Raw genomic sequence first — 22,363 nt, 5'->3', positions numbered from 1 at the left:
AAGAGACATTTCTCAACAGTCAGAAAGGATGAAGACTTGGCAGTCTGTTACTTGGGTTTTTGCCACTGAGGAAGATTGGTACTCTTACCATCACTAGAATCATATCAAGAGCTGTCCTGAAAAGATGTCTTGTAGATTAAACGCTTCTGGCATAAAGGCTTCTACAGTCCAGTCCTTTAGTTAAAGTGCCTTATGCTTATGTACTAACATGAAACACATGTAGGAAATGAGATGAAAACTTTCCAGCAAACATTCACAACTGAAGTTCAACACTAAAGCCATTTGCTCCACACAGTCAGGAAGCAAGGGATCAACCACAACAGTGGCTAGATCTCTTTTGAAGGATTTTGATTAGTTAGACGTGATTTACCAAAGTAAAATCACGAAGCCAGAATTGGGCAGGACCTGGCAGAGAAAAGCTCTAAAAAGGGCTTCCAGCTGCTTACCATTTGGGTCCTTGAAAACAGTGGTAAAGTAAGCAAATTGTTAAGATGAGAAAAGGAAGGATCCACAGTAGGAATGGACCACTTTTGCACATAATCCTCATAAAACAGATAAAAGGCTAATAGGACATTTTGGGGAGTATAAAATAAAATTATTAAATTATAAGCATGCTTCCAAACTTCACAGAGAAATAATTGAAAAATTGGGTGCAAAGGGAAAATCTTTGAGACCTTAGAGGTTTTAAATAACCAAAGGCTAGAGACAGCCCTAGTAGAAGAAACAGGCTGATCATCTATTTTCAGAGAGTGGACTGCAACTCCTCGGGGTAAGCTCATTAGTCTGGACTGGAGTGATTCAGGATCAGTCTCTGCGGTCAATGGCTTGGATGCTGCTAAGGCTGTGGGCAAATCAGATAAAGGAGGAGGGGCTTGGGAGTGTTCTTCTGGCCTCTGTGATCAGACTCAGCAACAAACTGGGTCATAAAGTCCTGCATGACTGTGGTAAGCACTGAAGAGCTAAGGTTCAGGCCAAATCGAAACACGAAGCTGTCACATGAAAGCATGGCCAGGGAATGAATTCTTCCCCCTGCAGACCCATATAACAAAGGGGCAGGGATGCTGGCTGGTACCATTATACAGATAGTCATACTTGGACATTTTTTGCTACAGCTGCGGGCCAGGGGGTTCCCTAGATACAGCTTATTTGGCCAGGGGCCTGCTATCATGCATTCAGCCTACCCCTTAGCTTATCACTAGTAAATATCTCTGTTGAAACAGTCAAGGACCCAGCAACACCCAACGGAGCATTCAGCACACAGACACATTTTCGCTAATAATTCTACATTTCTGAGGACAAGTATATATACTTTAAAAGGTTTACCAACCATAAAAACATTCATGTGGAATGTATTTTGATCAATCTTGATTTACTAAAGAAAAATAGGCAGTTCACTTTGCAAGAGAATTTCCCCTTGGAAAAATTCATCTTGCAAAAAGTACCTTATCAGGTGCAAGGAAATTGGAAAAAAAAAAACATATTATTTGGATAGAGAAGGGAATGGTTTTCTGTTTTTTTTGTGACCCTCTGGGGACAATTTCCTTCTCTCCATACATAACAGGAAGTAAGAGAAAACCCCTTCTGGGTAGGAGGAAATCATTGGAGCATATACCCCCTTTTTAACCACTTGAGCTCTGGAAGATTTTACTTCCTTTATGACCAGACCATTTTTTGCTATTTAACACTGAGCTACTTTAACTGGTAATTGTGTGGTCATGCAATGCTGTACCCAAACAAAATTTATATCATTTTTTTTTTTCATAAAGAGAGCTTTCTTTTGATGTTATTTGATCACCACTGTTTTTTTTTGCTATATAAACGATAAAAGACCCACAATTTTGACACTAGCTGATGCTGGGGGAACTGACTGACTGCCACTGATATCGCCAGTGATACTAATAAAGTGATCAGTGCTAATAATATACACTGTCACTGTACTTATGACACTGGCTGAAAAGGGGTTAACATCTAGAGCAGGACTTCCCAAACTGTGGGTCGCGAGCCGCATCTGAGTGGGTCGCCGACAATGGAGAAGTCAGATCAACAGTGAGGGAAAAAAAAAATTACCATTTAATACGCCCACTAGGGGCGCCGGACGTATTGCTGAGGGGAGTGGGGTTCCCATCTGACAACGTTGGGGGCGGTGACTGACGCACGCACCGTCCGACTCAGTCACCTTCCCGCCCGTTCCGCCGTCGTCAGCGAAGAGAGGAGCAGCGCGCCGGAGTGTGGAGTGACAGGAGTCGAGCCAGGTACGATGATAGATCATCCTGGAAGTAGACTTTCTGGCCTTCAACAGTGTAGGAATAACTGAGTCAGAAAGACCTCTATCCTTCAATACCTGTCTTTCAACAGCCACGCTGTTAAAGCCAGTGACTGTAAACAGAATGGAAGATCGGCCCTTGAGACAGCAGATCTTCCCTGAGAGGAAGTCTTCAAGGACCTTCGACAACCAACCTTACCAGATCTGCGTACAAAGACCGGCGAGGCCAGTCTGGGCACACTAGAATGACCGGAATCCCATCCACCTCTATTCTGCGCAGAACCCTCGGCAAGAGTTTCAGTGGAGGGAATGCATAGATAAGCCGAAACTGACCCCAATGAACCACTAGTTCATCTGTGGCGTCGGCCAGAGAATCCCTCGACCTGGCTACAACCCTCTGAACCTTCTTGTTGAGTTGAGAAGCAAACCGGTCGACATCAGGTGTCCCCCCCCCCTGGACACACAAGAGGTGAAACACCTCCAGGTGCAGGGACCATTCCCCCTGATCCAACACCTGACCACTCAAGTAACCCTCCTGACAGTTTTCCACATCTGGGATGTGCACTGCAGAAAGGGCTGGAACAAACTTTTCTGCCCATTCCAGAATCTAGGCCACCTCCCGGGCCGCCAAGACACTGTAGGTGCCCCCTTGATGATTAATGTAAGCAACGGCCGTGGCATTGTCCAATTTAATCCGGACTAGACAACCCTCTAAACGATTTATCCAGTGACTCAGGCAAAGCTTTATCGCTCTGGGTTTAAAAATATTGATCGGAAGTCTGGACTCTTCTACTGTCCAGGACCCCTGGACACAGAGCTTCCCCAGCACTCCTCCCCAGCCGGACAGGCTGGCGTCTGTGGTTACCACAGTTCAATACAGTGGAAGGAAGGACTTGCCCGTCCGCAGAGAGGACCGATTGCTGGCTAACAGCAAACAAATTGTCCCCTGCAATTTTTATAGCTTGTCCCTCACTGAAGCAGAGTCCAGAGTCAGGCCCAGATAATCCAGTCTCAAGCATGGTACCAGGGCAGATTTTTTTTTAATTAATGTTCCAACCGAACTCTTGCAGAGTCCGTACAGCAATTGTCTAGTCGCCCAACAGGGCTGAATATGAGTCTGCTCTTAATAGGAGATTGTCCAGGTACCCCAGTACCAGAATCCCCCATTGTTGAAGTAATGCCAACACCGGAGCCAACACTTTGGTGAAGACCCTGGGGGCAGAGGCGAGACCAAAGGGTAACGCCACAAATTGATAATGCTCTTCTCCTACAGCAAAGCAAAGAAAACGCTGGTGTCCAGCGTAAATATGGATGTGTAAATATGTGCCCTTGATATCTGTGGAGGCCAGAAAGTCTCCTTGGTGTACAGACGCTACTACCGTGCGAATGGACTCCATTCAAATCTTCTGTACCCGCACAGAGCGGTTCAGAGCCTTGAGGTCCAGGATTGGATGTACTTTGCCTTCTTTTCTGGGCACAGTAAACAGGTTTGAATAGAACCCCTGAAAGTGTTCCCGTGAAGGAACCGGCACAATCACCCCTTGCGACAGCATTTTTAGTCTGGTGGCTTCATATGTAAGTGCTATAGATGTTGTTGCACTGTAGGGATCTCTATTTGTGTTTTGTACATTGCTTTTAACTATTATGGAAGTTTTAATAAATACTACACCATGAGGAGATTTTTTTTCTCTCTTGCCTGTTAATTTGCCACTCTGGAGTTAACATCTGAGGAAAGCAAATCCGGTAAAGGGATAAGAAGATCACCCCCTGCCTGATTTCTCTGGCTTTATCTTTCACGCTTTTTAGCTGTCCTGATAAGACAGCATAAGAGTCTGGTGAGTGTTCACTTTTTACTTTGTTGGAGAAACACTAACTGGTGTCAGCATTGATTTTATATTAACACAGAATACTGCCATCCACTTGGATTTATGAGTTGACTGGACTTATGTTTCATTGTTGGACTTGATTTTTAGACACTCCTTATAACACTGTTTAGCGCTGCAACCTTTTATTTGTTTATGCGTCTATGGCGCCCCATCTATCTCAGAATTTGAGGATACTATAGAGACAGGTAAAGGTATAGGGCGCTTTCGGCTAGTGGCATTTTTAAAAACAAAATCCTCTTTTGACACCAGGTTTTTCCAAAACTGCTGTAAAAGCAGACAGGGGCTGCGACCCGGAGGGTCCTGCAACTGCACTCCTGGGGCCTGTATGCGAGAGTTGGTCCTGGGACTCCATAATCACTAAATACAAAAAAGGCAGTGTCACTTTAAGAAAAGTTTCAAAAAATGCGATCCGCACCAATGCACCAGCGGTACCACAAGTCTCAGCCGTAACACAGCCTGCAGCAGGGTGAGTGAAGAATACCTATAGGGACCCCAGGAACATACCACAAAAACTGTCTGGAGGCTTCAAGAACGTTCTGTGCAGAGATGAGAAACGATCTGACACAGGAACAGAAAAACACCTGGGTCATGCCTAGAGCCCCTAGCTTCTCCCTTCCTGTTCAGCGATCGTGGACTTCAAGAAAATGGCCGCCCTATGCATTCCTATGGGGAACTACCAAAACATGGCCGCCCATGCATTCTAAAGAGAAACTTTTACATTGATGCAGAGCAGAAAACGACAGCAAAATGGCCAGCCCCCACAGCACACCATGCTGTCTCCAGGACACCCCAGGGGGGTCTTCAGACAGTGGCATCGGGGGTCCCCACAAAACTCCCCCCTGCAGAACTGCCGCAGCGGCCGCAATACATTCAACCCTCCAGAGGTAGGAACCTGCTTGTGGGGGGGAAAGGACAGGCCTAAGGGGGTCTGGTATCTCCGAGAGGCCAGGGGAACCGAGGGATACCTGAGGGTCCGACTTTCCCAGGGAGGGAGCCCACGTCCATCCTGAGACTGCCAGAGAGATGGGGGGACACTTACTCACCATACCACGGCATCAGGTGGGCGCCTCTCCGAACAGACTACTTCTCCACGGGGTGGGGGTACTAACGGCCAGGGGGTACGCTGCAACTCAGGGCATCCCAGGTCGTGTGCGTACTGGCAAAGTGTTTCACTCACGAACCAGCCCCCTTCCATCAGGGCTCTGTTGTGGCGAGGCCTAGTGCTGGACTATAACCTTCTCACGCTCACTGGCCAGGCTGGGAGACCTTAAGGATCTAGTATATCCAGTCCGAAACCCAGCCGGCTGTTGCTTGTAGTTCCTTTCAGGAACATTAACTAAAAAAATAAAGTCTTACAAAAAGGTTCCCAAAAAAAATAGCTAAGACCGAAGTCCCAGCAGGGAACTCTGTCCTACTCCTAAACTAGGCAGAAACAAACTGAGGGCTATAGCAGAGTGTGTGGGTGTATGCATAGGCGTGCGCAGCCTATGGCATTAGGGTGTGCACCTCAAACCAAAGCTCAAACACATGTGCGTGTGTATATATGTGTGCGTGTGTATATATGGGTGTGTGTGTATGTATGTATATATATATATATATATATATATATATATATATATATATGAATATATACACACACTTTTATAAATAAATGTAAACAAACATTTTAAGCGGTATTAAAGTGTGCCCCCATCAATGCACAGTGACCAGTGTGCCCCCATCAATGCACAGTGACCAGTGTGCCCCCTTCAAGGCAGAGTAACCAGCGTGCCCCCTTCAATGCGGAGTGACCAGCGTGCCCCCTTCAATGCGGAGTGACCAGCGTGCCCCCTTCAAGGCAGAGTGACCAGCGTGCCCCCTTCAAGGCAGAGTGACCAGCGTGCCCCCTTCAAGGCAGAGTGACCAGCGTGCCCCCTTCAAGGCGGAGTGACCAGCGTGCCCCCTTCAAGGCAGAGTGACCAGCGTGCCCCCTTCAAGGCAGAGTGACCAGCGTGCCCCCTTCAATGCGGAGTGACCAGCGTGCCCCCTTCAAGGCAGAGTGACCAGCGTGCCCCCTTCAAGGCAGAGTGACCAGCGTGCCCCCTTCAAGGCGGAGTGACCAGCGTGCCCCCTTCAAGGCGGAGTGACCAGCGTGGCCCCTTCAATGCGGAGTGACCAGCGTGCCCCCTTCAAGGCAGAGTGACCAGCGTGCCCCCTTCAAGGCAGAGTGACCAGCGTGCCCCCTTCAAGGCAGAGTGACCAGCGTGCCCCCTGCAAGGCGGAGTGACCAGCGTGCCCCCTGCAAGGCGGAGTGACCAGCGTGCCCCCTTCAAGGCAGAGTGACCAGCATGCCCCCTTCAAGGCGGAGTGACCAGCGTGCCCCCTTCAAGGCGGAGTGACCAGCGTGCCCCCTTCAAGGCGGAGTGACCAGCGTGCCCCCTTCAAGGCGGAGTGACCAGCGTGCCCCCTTCAAGGCGGAGTGACCAGCGTGCCCCCTTCAAGGCGGAGTGACCAGCGTGCCCCCTTCAAGGCGGAGTGACCAGCGTGCCCCCTTCAATGCGGAGTGACCAGCGCCCCCCTTTAAAGCGGAGTAACCAGCGTGCCCCCTTCAATGCGGAGTGACCAGCGTGCCCCCTTCAATGCGGAGTGACCAGCGTGCCCCCTTCAATGCGGAGTGACCAGCGTGTCCCCATCAATGCAGAGTGACTAGTGTGCCCCCTTTAATGCAGAGTGACTAATGTGCCCCCTTTAATGCAGAGTGACTAGTGTGCCCCCTTTAATGCAGAGTGACTAGTGTGCCCCTTTTAATGCAGAGTGACCAGTGCCAGTGATCTGTAAAAAAAAAAATAATAACAATAATTCCACACAACTCACTTCAGGCTCTCTCTCTGGCCTCTCTCCCCCTCCTTATTGCAGAATGCTGATGGGTGATGGATGATTGCTTGCTGAGTCTGACTCGCCGTGCGGCCGGCTTGCTCGTTCTCTGCTCTGCCTCCTCCTGAGTCCTGCCTGGTTCTCTCCCGCGCTGACTGCGCTGGGCGGCCGCTGCACAGGCAGTCCCTCCCCCAGCCCCAGACCCGACAGTCCCTCTCCGGCACGCCTGTCTCCCCTTCCACAGTGGGCGGCGCTGGCTCAGATTCAGTCTGGAGCTGAGCAGCGCCAAATGAGTCAGCCCAGGGGCAGAAGAGAGCCGCAGCCAGCAGAGCAGACTCAGCGGCGGGCGGCGGACATGGCGGGCACGAGGGTGATTAGGGTGTGCCTGGGCACACCCGGCACACCCCGTGCGCACGCCTATGGGTGTATGCCTGCAGGGGCAGCCCCAAAGGCGTGGTAAAGCTTTTTCCTGCCTAGTGTCCTACTCCTGTAGGGGGCAGCATAACCCAATGGTCAAGAACAATATGGAGCTGCGTCTGTCAATGAATGATAGAGAAATACATTATCTTGGATCGTGGTCAATGAACTCCTTTCAGCGTATTACTTGACAAATAGGCCTATTTCGGCAAAGTGTGGAGGTCCTTGATTGATTTGTCCGATGCCTTATGAAGTACTATGAATCAGTTGTGTACTGATTAGATAGGGTGCACATTTTCTTTCACTTTACTCTCCCTTCCCATTCCTTTTCTTTCTTATCTGGACACTTGCCCCCCTCTTCCTGTGTCTCCCTCAGAGACTAGATCAGCCAGTAAGCTGAGCATTAAAAGACATTAAACCATAAGCGAAGTGTGGGAGGGGATGTGGCAGAATCCCGGTTGTGGTTGCGACTTCCCACTATGTCCTCTCAACCATGTTGGGTGCTTAACCCATGGGGACTAATAAGATGGTTTTATGGTCATGTTATCCCAGTTTCCCTCTCTCTCTTCACCCTGCATTTAAAAGAGTGACAGGGAAAATGGGCAAAGATATACTTCGTTTTTTACGTCTCTTCATGTTGATTATCTTGTGATAGTCTATAGAGCTAAGTTACGCACGAGAAGTGCTCATCGAAATACATTTATGGGTATCATCTTCAAAACTTCTTGAACTTAGATGTATCTTTATAACATGCTGGCATACCCCTTTTTGTCTTTCCTATGTTTATGAGCAATGGAAACTTGTACTCCTTCTTTTAAAATTTCAATAAAAACTATAGAAAATATTAAAAGCATTTATGGAAGTTAGAATCTTGACATTCTTCATAAGATTCTCTGCCTAATGCTACATATGCTACCGTATTAGTTTTATACCTTGGAAAGTATCATTGACCCCTCTGTTGAGTTCATCATGTTCCCAGGATTCATATGATTCTACTCTTTTCAGCTCCTGTGCTCCTCTTTCCTTCTCCTGTTTCATGGCACCAACTTGTTCACCATCCACAATCTGCAGAGTATCAGCGATCACATCTGCCAGCTCATCCAGTTCTTTTGGGCTAAGATTATCGATGTTCAGTTTATGTTTGCCCAGCTCCTTTACCACATTCTGGATAAAATTTTCTTTGCAAAAGACAAAGTAAAAGAGTATTAATATATGAGATATACAGTATACTATATATATATATATATATATATATATATATATATATACAGTAAAAAAAATACATACACTGCTCTGCTCAGAGTATAGCATCAAGTCAATTAAACTCCTAGGATATTAATTTGGTCAGTTAAAGAGGAACTGCTCACATAATTTGTAATAAAAACATTTTTGCCATTCTAAAGCTTCCCTCCAACCACTTTGCATATTATTGTATATATACTATGATTCTATACTTGCCAAATATGCTGCAGAAATCTCCCTCCACTAAGTCTGGCTGCAGCCATTTTAAATGTGGGCAGCTGAAGCTGCTTCCTGTTCACTTCCTGGAATTACAGAGACACACAGACATACACATGCAGTATATACAGACACACATATATACACACACATATACAGACAGACACAATCACACCACTGCTTGCCTGCACATTTCTCCTCTCTGGATGAATACTTATGGATCTCTGCAGTCTCCTGTTATCTCCGCCCTAAACCAGCCCCCACCAGCTCTGCAGCTGTCATTGGCTTTCTTATGACTCATCCCTCCTCCCTAGCGGGCAAAACCTCAAGAGAGTTGGAGAGAGAGCTGTGCATGATGTCATTAGCCTAGGCTAATTACCAGACAAGAAAGAGGACGTGGGCTGTATAAGTTATTTACTGACAGAAAAAAATGTTTTTGCTATCCAAAGTTAAAACAAAAAGGGCAGAAGATTTAATAGATGGACAGAAGAAAAAAATGACTGAAGGTCCGCTTTAAGTAGCAGAGGGGGTTGTTGAGGCGATACCTGGACCCCATAGAGGTTGCATGGGAAGTCCAACTCCTCCAGGATGGCACATCAATATGTGCCATTGTCAGAAGGATTGCTGTGTCTCAAGAGCATGGAGGAGATTCCAGGAGACATGCTGTTACTCTAGGAGGCCTAGACAGGGCCGTAGAAGGTCCATAACCCATTAGCAGGATATCTGCTACTTTGTGCAAGGAGGAACAGGATGAGCACTTACAGAGCCCTACAAAATTACCTCCAGCAGGCCACTGGTGTAAATCTCTCTGACCAAACAATCAAAAACAGACTTCATGAGGGTGGCCTGAGGGCCCAACGTCCTCTAGTGGGCCTTGTTCTCACTGCCCGGTACCATGGAGCTCCGATTGGCATTTGCCATTGAACACCAGAATTGGCAGGTCGGACACTGGCACCCTGTGGTTTTCACAGATGAGAGCAGGTTCACCCTGAGCACATGTGACAGACATGAAAGGATCTGGAGAAGCCGTGGAGAATATTATGCTACCTGTAACATTGTTCAGCATGACCAGTTTGGTGTAGGGGCAGTGATGGTCTGGGGAGGAATATCCATGGAGGGACACAGAGACCTCTACAGTCTAGACAATGGCACCCTGACTGCCATTAGGTATAGGGATGACATCCTTGGACCCATTTTCAGACCCTACACTGGTGCAATTGGCCCTAGAGTCCTCCCGGGGCATGACAATGCCCGGCCTCATGTGGCAAGAGTATGCAGCCAGTTTCAGGAGGATAAAGGAATTAATACTATTGAACGGCCCAAACTGACCCAAATTCAATAGAACACCTCTGGGACATTATGTGTTTTAGTCCATCCGACGCTGCCAGGTTGCGCCTCAGTCTGTTCAGGAGCTCAGTAATGCCCTGGTCCAGATCTGGGAGGAAATACCCCAGGACACCATCCGTAGTCTCATTAGGAGCATGCCTTGATTTTGTCAGGCATGCATACAAGCATGTGGGGACCATACAAACTGAGTACCATTTTGAGTTGCTGCAATGAAATTTCAGCAAAATGGACTAGCCTGCTGCATAATTTTTTTCACTTTGATTTTCAGGGTGTCTTTGAATTCAGCCCTCTGTAGGTTGATCATTTTCATTTCCATCAAACAATGTGGCATCCTTTCGTTCCTAACACATTACACAGTCCATATCTGTATAGATATCCAGCATGATATCTTTCCCCTTTGAGATCCAATGTGTTTTCAAAGTGCTCCTTTAATTTTTTTGAGCAGTGTGTATACATATATATATATATATATATATATATATATATATATATACAGTGGGTACGGAAAGTATTCAGACCCCCTTAAATTTTTCACTCTTTGTTATATTGCAGCCATTTGCTAAAATCATTTAAGTTCATTCTTCTTCCTCATGAATGTACACATAGCACCCTATACTGACAGAAAAACACAGAATTGTTGACATTGTTGCAGATTTATTAAAAAAGAAAAACTGAAATATCACATGGTCCTAAGTATTCAGACCCTTTGCTCAGTATTTAGTAGAAGCCCCCTTTTGATCTAATACAGCCAGGAGTCTTTTTGGGAAAGATGCAACAAGTCTTTCACACCTGGATTTGGGGATCCTCTGCCATTCCTCCTTGCAGATCCTCTCCAGTTCTGTCAGGTTGGATGGTAAACGTTGGTGGACAGCCATTTTTAGGTCTCTCCAGAGATGCTCAATTGGGTTTAAGTCAGGGCTCTGGCTGGGCCATTCAAGAACAGTCACGGAGTTGTTGTGAAGCCACTCCTTCATTATTTTAGCTGTGTGCTTAGGGTCATTGTCTTGTTGGAAGGTAAACCTTCGGCCCAGTCTGAGGTCCAGAGCACTCTGGAGAAGGTTTTTGTCCAGGATATCCCTGTACTTGGCCGCATTCATCTTTCCCTCGATTGCAACCAGTCGTCCTGTCCCTGCAGCTGAAAAACACCCCCACAGCATGATGCTGCCACCACCATGCTTCACTGTTGGGACTGTATTGGACAGGTGATGAGCAGTGCCTGGTTTTCTCCACACATACCGCTTAGAATTAAGGCCAAAAAGTTCTATTTTGGTCTCATCAGACCAGAGAATCTTATTTCTCACCATCTTGGAGTCCTTCAGGTGTTTTTTAGCAAACTCCATGCGGGCTTTCAAGTGTCTTACACTGAGGAGAGGCTTCCGTCGGGCCACTCTGCCATAAAGCCCCGACTGGTGGAGGGCTGCAGTGATGGTTGACTTTTTACAACTTTCTCCCATCTCCTGACTGCATCTCTGGAGCTCAGCCACAGTGATCTTTGGGTTCTTCTTTACCTCTCTCACCAAGGCTCTTCTCCCCCGATATCTCAGTTTGGCCGGACGGCCAGCTCTAGGAAGGGTTCTGGTCGTACCAAACGTCTTCCATTTGAGGATTATGGAGGCCACTGTGCTCTTAGGAACCTTAAGTGCAGCAGAAATATTTTTGTAACCTTGGCCAGATCTGTGCCTTGCCACAATTCTGTCTCTGAGCTCTTCAGGCAGTTCCTTTGGCCTCATGATTCTCATTTGCTCTGACATGCATTGTGATCTGGAAGATCTTATAAAGACAGGTGTGTGGCTTTCCTAATCAAGTCCAATCAGTATAATCAAACACAGCTGGACTCAAATGAAGGTGTAGAACCATCTCAAGGATGATCAGAAGAAATGGAAAGCACCTGAGCTAAATATATGAGTGTCACAGTAAAGGGTCTGAATACTTAGGACCATGTGATATTTCAGTTTTTCTTTTTTAATAAATCTGCAACAATGTCAACAATTCTGTGTTTTTCCGTCAGTATGGGGTGCTATGTGTACATTCATGAGGAAGAAGAATGAACTTAAATGATTTTAGCAAATGGCTGCAATATAACAAAGAGTGAAAAATTTAAGGGGGTCTGAATACTTTCCGCACCCACTGTATGTATATATATATATATATATATATATATATACACACAGTATCTCACAAAAGTGAGTACATCAGTGTAAATATTTTTTTTATATCTTTTCATGTGACAACACTGAAGAGATGACACTTTGCTACAATGTAAAGTAATGAGTATACAGCTTGTATAACAGTGTAAATTTGCTGACCCCTCAAAATAACTCAACACACAGTCATTAATGTCTAAACCACAGGCAACAAAAGTGAGTACACCCCTAAGTGAAAATGCCCAAATTGGGCCCAATTAGCCATTTTTACTCCCCAGTGTCATGTGACTCGTTAGTGTTACAAGGTCTCAGGTGTGAACGGGGAGCAGGTGTGTTAAATTTGGTGTCATCGCTCTCTAGCTGTGAGCTAGATTGGGGGAAACCAGTGGATGTGGTGTGCCTGGATTTTGCTAAGGCGTTTGATACAGTTCCCCACAAGCGCTTAGTTCATAAAATAAGGTCTGCAGGCATCGACCACAAGGTTTATTCTTGGAACTGGTTAAAAGGGCGTGTCCAAAGGGTGGTAATAAATAGCGCATACTCAGACTGGTCTGGGGTGGTAAGTGGGCCCAGTCCTGGGACCAACCTTGTTCAATTTATTTATAAACAGCATTGATGACGGGATCATTAGCTCGATATCAGTTTTTGCAGATGACACAAAATTGGGCAGGGTAATAACATCAAATAACTTCACAACATGAGGCAGATACTGTATCTTACAGAATGACCTGAACAAAATAACAGAGTGGGCAATTACATGGCAAATGAGGTTTAATGTGGAGAAGTGTAAGATTTTGCACTTGGGGACTAGAAACATAAAAGCACAATACACTTTAGGGGGGGGGACCTTTGGGGGAATCAAAAATGGAGAAAGATCTGGGAGTCTTAGTAGAGGATAGACTAGGCAATAGCATGCAATGTCAAGCTGCAGCTGCCAAAGCCGGCAGATTATTAGCATGCATAAAGAAGGGGATTCATTCCAGAGATAAAACTATAATCCTACCACTTTATAAAACTCTGGAGTATTCTGTCCAGTTCTGGTCGCCAGTCCTCAGGAGGGATGTGTTGGAGCTGGAGAGAGTCCAGAGAAGGGCTACTAAACTAATTAGGGGATTGGAGGACCTTAATTATGAAGAGCGTTTACAATCGCTTGATTTATTCTCCCTGGAGAAGAGACGCCTGAGAGGGGACATAATAGCAATTTACAGATACCTCAATGGTGATCTCAGCATAGAAAAAAAAACGATTCAGTCGCAAAGATTGCATGAGGATGCGTGAGCATACAATGCAATTAGAGGAGAAGCGTTTTAACCTCAGGCAACGCAGGGGGTTCTTTATTGTTAGGGCTACAAGATTGTGGAATTCTCTACTACAAGAGGTAGTTTCTGGGGAAGTATGGCTACTTTCAAAAGACTCTTGGACATACATCTCAAGGATCAGAACATTAAGGGGTATGAGAAATGATTACGGCCACACACACCTACACAGGTTGAACTGTTTGGACTATTGTCTTTATTCAACCTCAACTACTGTAACTATGTAACTCTCTCATACTGGTCAGTGGAAATTCAACATAGCACCTCATGGTAAAGAACTCTCTGAGGATCTGAAAAAAAGAATTGTTGCTCTACATAAAGATGGCCTAGGCTATACGAAGATTGCCAAGACCCTGAAACTGAGCTGTGAGCTGTAGCACGGTGGCCAAGACCATACAGTGGTTTAACAGGACAGGTTCCACTCGGAACAGGCCTCGCCATGGTCGACCATAGAAGTTGACTGCACATGCTCAGCGTCATATCCAGAGGTTGCCTTTGGGAAATAGACGTATGAGTGCTGCCAGCATTGCTGCAGAGGTTGAAGGGGTGAGGGATCAGCCTGACAGTGCTCAGACCATATGCCGCACACTGCATCAAATTCATCTGCATGGCTGTCGTCCTAGAAGGAATCCACTTCTAAAGCTGATGCACAAGAAAGCCCGCAAACAGTTTGCTGAAGACAAGCAGACTAAGAACATGGATTACTGGAACCATGTCCTGTGGTCTAATGAGACCAAAATAAACTTATTTGGTCCAGATGGTGTCAAGCGTGTGTGGCGGCAACCAGGTGAGGAGTACAAAGACAAGTGTGTAAAGCATGTTGGTGGGAGTGTCATGGTCTGGGGCTGCATGAGTGCTGCCGGAACTGGGGAGCTACATTTTATTGATGTTACAGTATGTCACAACATGTGCTATGACATACTGAAGCAGAGCATGATCCCCTCCTTCAGAGACTGGGCCGCAGGGCAGTATTCCAACATGATAACGGCCCCAAACACACCTCCAAGGTGCCCACTGCCTTGCTAAAGAAGCTGGGGTTAAAGGTGAAGGACTGGCCAAGCATGTCTCCAGACCTAAACCCTATTGAGCATCTGTGGGGCATCCTCAAACAGAAGGTGGAGGAGCGCAAGGTCTCTAACATCCACCAGCTTGGTAATGTCGTCATGGAGGAGTGGAAGAGGAGTCCTCCAGTGGCAACCTGTGAAGCTCTGGTGAACTCCATGCCCAAGAGGGTTAAGGTAGTGCTGGAAAATAATGGTGGCCACATGATATATTGACACTTTGGGACAAATTTGGACATTTTCACTTAGGGGTGTACTCACTTTAGTTGCCAGCGGTTTAGACATTAATGGCTGTGTTTTGAGTTATTTTGAGGGGACAGCAAATTTTCACTGTTATACAAGCTGTCATTTCTTCAGTGTTGTCACATGAAAAGGTAATATAACAATAATATTATAATAAAATATTTACAAAAATGTTAGAGGTGTACTCACTTTTGTGAGATACTGTATATATTTATATATATATATATATATATATATATATATATATATATATATATATATATAAAGACCAATGTAAGTATGAATATGCCATACCTGTGGGACTGCTTTGGAAGAAGATAATTACTGTAGTAGTCAATGCTACTATAGTGATCACTGATATATTTCGAGTCCCATGCAGAGTTGCTGCCCTGCTGCAGAGTGAATACAAGAGGTCACTTACCTGGCACTGCCATCATACACAGATTGCTTTGCATTGTAAGGCTCAGTTCACACTGCCGTGACGGGAAAGTTGCGCAACTTGAGGCGCGACTTTGCCACGAGACGTCATTGCAGCTTGCTTGCGACTTCATTAACAGAAGTCAATGCAAGTCATGATGAAGTTGCTTTAAAGTAGTGCTGGAACCTTTTTCTAAGTCGATACAACTTGAGTCGTACCGATTAGAATGGTTCCATTGCAATTAATAGGGTGCAACTTGTCATGCGACTTTGAAGTCGCATGACAAGTCACGGCAGTGTGAACCAAGCCTAAAGTGTTCTCTTCTTGGTCACTATTACCACCTCCCCAACCCCTCCAACCTCCTGTGTTCAGTACGCAACAGGGCAGCCGCTCAGCATGGCAGCAGTGATCACTGTGATAGCGGTTCCTACTGCAGTGATTGTCAGCTTCCACAGGGATCCCACAGATATGGTATATATGCATATTTACATTGGTCTAAGCTGGACCAATGAAACTATGCAAAAAAAAAAAAAAAGCCCTACCTGGAATTAAGCTTTAACCACTTGGCCACTGCTCCCATTGCTGCTACTGCAGCAATGTGGCTCGATACCGTCCAGCGACGTAGACCTACGTCGCTGGACTCCTCCCCCTGTAGGCGGCGCTCGCGCGCCGCCGGAGGCGCGCTACCGCTGTTTTCAGTCACAGCGGGAGTCGGGCCAGAGGAGGAGCGGCGGCGATCGCCGCCTACAGAGCGGGCGGATCGCCTAAGTGACAGGGAGTGACAGATCGGAGTGTTCAGCATAGCTGAACATCCGATCTGTCCTTGTGTCACATAGTCACCTCCCCCCCCACACGTCAGTAATCACCAGGCATACATTAACCCCTCCCTCTCCAATAAAATTAACCCCTTCACTGCCAGTGTCATTTTTACAGTAACAGTGCATATTTATAGCACTGATTACTGCAGTAATGTCACTGGTACCCCCAAAAGTGTCAAAAATGTCAGTCAAGGGTCCGATCTGTCCGCGGCAATGTCGCAGTCCCGCAAAAAAAATCGCAGATCGCCGCCATTACTCGTTAAAAAAAAAACACCAAAAATGACAGAAATCTTTCCCGTAGTTAGTAAACACAATAACTTTTGCGCAAACCAATCAAAATATGCTTATCGTGATTTTTTGTACCAAACATAGATAGCAGAAAACAAATTGGCCAAAAATTAAAAAAAAAATTGATTTTTACATTTTTTTGGGGGGAATTTCATATAAAAAATGTGAAAAATATTGTTATTTTTTCAAAATAAACGCTCTTTTTTTGTTTATAGCGCAAAAAGTAAAAATCGCACAGGTGATCAAATACCACCAAAAGAAAGCTCTGTTTGTGGGAAAAAAAGGACATCAATTTCGTTTGGGTACGGCATCACATGACCGTGCAATTGTCAGTTAAAATCACACAGCGCCGAATCGCAAAAAGTGGCCTGGACGTAAGACAGCAAAATCCTCCGGTGGTAAAGTGGTTAAAGACGACTTCATACTAGAAATAATTTAGGAGCGTGCACAGGAAGTAAAGTGCTAGTGTAACACTTAAAGGTGTTTATTACCTCCTCCAAGGAGATCACAGTAGTCTCCTTATAATGCCTTCACCCACTTTTTAGAAGAAAGGCACTATTTTCATTGAGGCATCATGCAAAATCAGCAGATACCTCCTGTACCAAGATGCTGGTTCAGAAATGACAGAGAGAGAGAGAGATTCAATAAAACTGGAGAGTGCAAATTCTGCATAGAAATCAATCAGCTTCCAGGTTTTTTGTCAAAGCTTAACTGAACAAGCTAACGTTAGTCCCCTTTCACACATGCGGACCGTTCAGATCTGCCTGTCAGTTTTTTTGGCGGATCTGAACGGTCACCCCTTGCATGTCTATGGGGCAACGGATGTCAGCGGAGACATGTCCGCTGACATCCAATCCGTCAAATCTGGACGGATGGAAACCCTATTTTCCATCCATCCAGCGGATCAGATCGAATGGGATCGGAAGAGAACGGACCGACGGTCCGTTCCCATCCGATTCCCCCATAGAGTTGCATGGGGACCTGACAGCTGTGTCTCCGCACACAGCACAGAGACACAGCTGTCATCCTCCTGCTCAGCAGGGGATCGGAGGATTGATCCGCCGCTGAGATAAACTAAGTCCGTTCGATGGACAAGATGTGTAAAAGAGCCCTTAGAAGCAGTTTGGCTACCATGCACAGCTGCACCAGATTTTGCACTCTTTTGCCATGTAATTTTCCCTGTGCAGTTGTTAGTTGTGTTTACAGTCTGACACAGATCAGCTTGTGCTGCAACCTCTCACATTGTGATTTACTATAAGGTTGCCATATACAGTCTGAACACTGTAAAAAAGCAGACTGAGGTAATGCTTTCAATTGCCTGCAGCAAGCTGATGGCATCATCTAATCTAGTCAAAGTCCCTTGACATTTTTGTAATGTTTTTTTGGATAACTTAGAAAAATGATATCGTTGCTAAAATTTGTAACATAGAATATACAGAATAGAGAAACTGGAGCTTTGAATTGGTGAAGAATACAACAAACAGTTTTTAAAATGATTTTATTGATACAAAATAGTAAAAACATTACCAAAAGAAAGTTTTTATATGTATTTCGGCAGTTAATCCAGTTTACTAAACATGTTTCTCTGTAAAAATAGCTTTTTCAGGAAATAACTCTTATGGATGCTGCACATGCAAACTACAAAGAAAAATACAATTAATAATTTGAAAAATGATAATTGACAGAAATAATACAATACCAAGGGTAGAAAAAATATATATATAATCAAACACTGAAGCTTACGTTATTAGGTCCCCAGGAGGAAAGATATATCATGTATACCTTTTTAAGGACATATAAAATACCCTGATGGAGACACCTGAACTTATTACAACGGTGTCTGGAGGACGATATCAGTAACCATAGGGGGAGATAAGGACCAAGAGTAGGATATCTGGGAAGGGACATAGTTGTATTGTAACTTACCAATAATCAAACTAAAGTTTAGATATATTAAATTTGAATAAGTATGCTTATAAGAAAAAGTACATAAAAAATATATTTACCTCCCCTTCAATTCAATGGGGAAAATGGCAGGGCCGCAATGGAAAACCTAGGACCATTAGCATTCCTGGATTGCAAACACATGAGATTTTCTTCCCATTGAATAATACAGGGCACAGAGACTGACCCCATAGCACCTCTTAAGGAGTCAACACAGTGGAGATATTGAGCTCCCGAATCTAGCAAGCCCCAAAAGTCAATGCCATCCTTCAATAAAGGCAATCATATTGTTATACCTTTGTGTCTCCTAACATATAACGCGTCCTCCTCCCGCAGTACCGCCACACTAGAAGCGTTGTTTCTGGTCCTATTTATATCTTCCCCCACCTCATCGTGTCCAAAGACGCTGATAGAGGTGTGGACGCCAATAGAGCCCAGTGCGCATGGGCAAGAGGGCGTCCGTTCCAATGTCACGCGCCTGCGCTGTGAGTCTGTCATCGCCATCTTGAAAGTCCCTGCTAGCCCAGGAAGGGCGGTGAAGATGATCGACCAAGACTCAAGACAGGAACTAGGCAGAGTAGAGTAGCAAGGCACCATAATGGACCACGGAAGACACCCATACCATGGAGCACCAGCCAGGCATAAAAAGTAACTCCATCAAAAAGGTGTCCTGGGCATCTGTAGGAGACACTGAGGTAATACAATATATTTGGCTTTTTTGAAGGATGGCATTACTTTTTGGGGCTTGCTTGATTGTAGAGTTCATTATCTCCACTGTGTTGACTCCTTAGGAGGTGCTATGGTCAGTCTCTGTGCTCTGCATTTTTCAATGGTAAGAAAATCTCATGTGTTTGCAATCCAGGAATGCTGATGGTCCTAGATTTTCCATTGCGGCCCTGCCCTTTTCACTATTGAATTGAAGGGGAGGTAAATAGATTTTTTATGTACTTTTTCTTATAGGTATACTTATTCACAATTAATATATCTAAACTTTAGTTTGAATATTGGTATATTACAATACAACTATATGTCCTTTCCCAGGTATCCTACTCTTGGTCCTTATCTCCCCCTATGGTTACTGATATGGTCCTCCAGACACCATTATAATAAGCTCAGGTGTCTCTGTCTGAGTATTTTATATATCCTTGAAAAGATATACATGATGATTCTTTCCTCCTGGGGACCTATTAATGTAAGCTTCACTGTTTGATTATGGATATCATTTTTATATCCTTGGTATTGTAAATTTTCTGTCAATTATAATTTTTCAAATGATTGATTGTATTTTTCTTTTTCTTTGTAGTTTACATGTGCAGCATCCATAAGAGTTATCTCCGGAAGAAGCTATTTTTATAGCGAAACATGTTGAGTAAATTGGATTACCGGCCAAAATACATGTAAAAACTTTCATTTAGTAATGTTTTTACTATTTTGTATCAATAAAATTGAATAATTGTATAACATTATTGTTTGTTGTATATTGCACCAATTCAAAGCCCCAGTTTCTCTATTTGGTATATTCTATGTTTTTTTGGGGGCATGGTGCTAGTGACTTTCAAACACCTAAAATTTGTAACATGTCAAGAATTTATTTATACAGACCTTAAAAGTTACTTAAAGGTCCACAAGCCTTATGCTAGCTTACAAATATTTTCAATCCCATTGGTCTGTAAATAGCAGTTTTGAATGTCTGCAGTTTAAGAACCTACTGTATATATTGCAATTTTTGTAGTTAAACAATGCATTCTGTAAGTGGGTTGCACACAAGGATTTGCTTGAAGTGGAACTAAACCCTCCTATCCGTTACAACAGGGGTCTCCAAATTTTCTGCACAACGGGCCAATTTACTGTCCTTGAGGCTTTAGGGGGGCTAGCCTGTGGCCAGTGGAATTAGAAAGTAACCCATCATTGGTTTTAGGGGAAAGATAGTGATCTATCATTGGTTTTAGTGGAAGGATTAGTGATCTATTGTTGGTATCAGTAGGAGGAATAGTACCCCATCATTGGTGCCTGTGGGAGGAATGATGCTCCCATCATTAGTGTCTGTGGGAGGAATGGTGCTCCATCCTTGGTGCCTGTGGGAGGAATGGTGCCCCATCGTTGGAGTTTGTGGGAGAAATGGTGTCCCATCATTGGTGTCTGTGGGAGGAATGGTGCCTGATCATTGGTGTCTATGGGAGGAATGGTGCCCCATCATTGGTGCCTGTGGGAGGAATGGTGCCCCATCATTGGTGCCTGTGGGAGGAATGGTGCCCCATCATTGGTGCCTGTGGGAGGAATAGTGCTCCATCATTGGTGTCTGTGGGAGGAATGATTCTCCATCATTGGTGTCTTTGGGAGGAATGGTCCCCCATCATTGGTGTCCATGGTAGAAATGGGGCCCCATTATTGGTGTCACTGGGTGGCACGGTGCTGAAAGGGCCAGATAAAGGTATGCAAAGGTCCCCATCTGGCCCACGAGACCCCCACGAAACCAGTCTGTTTGAAAACACAAGCAATCATGACACAAGCCTTGAATGTATCTGTTTAGGGGAGCAGTTAAATAAATGGGGTTTAGTTCCACTGTGAAGTGAATCTAAACCCTCCTATCGTTTTCAGCCCAAAAAACTGTAATCTTGACATCTGTTTGAAGTACAACTGCCTTAATGCTGCATGTGATCAGTTAGGACACAAACCATTTAATAGTTTGATTGCGAGTACAAGCTAATGGGACATCTACCTTCCTGGCATGTGCCGAATGTAAAGTTTTTTTTTTAATTTGTAAATTGATGTTATCCCCTGCTTGCCAATGAAGAGGCCCAAGACCAACACTCAGAAGAAGATGCTGGCTCCAGCGCAGGATTGTTGGACAAGTAAGTGTGGAGACTTTAGTTCCGCTTTAAGTCCCACTGATTGGTTCTCATCAGTATATAAATGTAGACGTAGAAAATGGAAAGGGAAAAAGAAGTTCCCTTACATGGCTGTAGGCCCTTTTCACACCTGAGCAATTTTCAGCTTGTAAAACGCTCAGCTCTGAAGCTCCAGAACGCCTAACAAGAAAATTTCCATTCATTTCAATGGCCCCTGTTCACATATGAGCTTCTTTTTTGCAGATTACAAGCGTTTTTGGCCCCATAGACTTCAATAGAAACACCTGACTTGAGCAGAAAAGTGCTAGTAAAATGCTCAAATAGCAGCTCTCCACCCCTAATTTCCTCTCCCTCTCCTCCCCCTAGTGCTTTCTATTGGATAAACAAAATTGCCAGATGCTGTAAAACGCTTGTAATATACAGTACTTTTAAAAAGCTTGTAAAAAGCTGCAAAAAAGCTTAAAAAAAAGCTAGAAAAACGCAAGTAAATTAACACGCTCAGGTGTGAGTGGAGCCTAAAGATCTAGCATACCTAAAGCAACTATTATCAACATTTTGCTTATCTCCATGATGTGCAGACCTGCACAATCAGCTGAAGGAACCTCTGTTCAACAAAGAGATAAATGGAAGACAGCTGTCAAAAGCAATAAAGTTGACTAACTGAAGGCATATAGACTGTTCACTTTACAAGGGAAGTTGTACTTTACATGGGAATTTTAACCAGAACTTCATAAAGATAGTGACGTTTAAGTTCTGCAAAGAATACCCAAAAACGTGCAAAAAAAAAAATAAAAAGAAATAGCTTTTTTGCTTGCACATGATTAGATGACGGAAGTGAGATCATTCATTAAGCTCTAAGGCAAATTCCCATGCAAAGAAACTGCCTATTTACCTTTAGTAAATCAACCCCAATGTATCAGTGCCTATGTAAGGGAGCCCACGGATAGACAGATTGATAAATACGAGCTTCATAGTTTTTCATTATGCACTACCATTGCATTATATATAGTCCAATAAAGTAAAGACAGTAAAAGCAAACAACAGAAAATATTGCTATA

General features: G+C 44.6%; 1 protein-coding gene across 1 annotated transcript in view; it reads right to left on the bottom strand.

Moving 5' to 3' along the window:
• The window catches only part of PTPRN2 (protein tyrosine phosphatase receptor type N2), a 1,352,613-nt gene that overhangs the window by 848,744 nt on the left and 481,506 nt on the right, over positions 1–22,363 (bottom strand). The window contains exon 7 of the mRNA XM_082258395.1: positions 8,352–8,597. Within this exon, the coding sequence (XP_082114521.1) occupies positions 8,352–8,597 (246 nt within the window). The remainder of the gene's footprint in view (positions 1–8,351; positions 8,598–22,363) is intronic.

The sequence above is a fragment of the Pelophylax lessonae genome, assembly GCF_965119305.1.
Source record: "Pelophylax lessonae genome assembly, chromosome: 5".
NCBI classification, from domain to species: Eukaryota; Metazoa; Chordata; class Amphibia; order Anura; family Ranidae; genus Pelophylax; species Pelophylax lessonae.
Note: the sequence above shows the minus strand (reverse complement) of the source record. Positions and strands in the feature narration are given on the sequence as shown.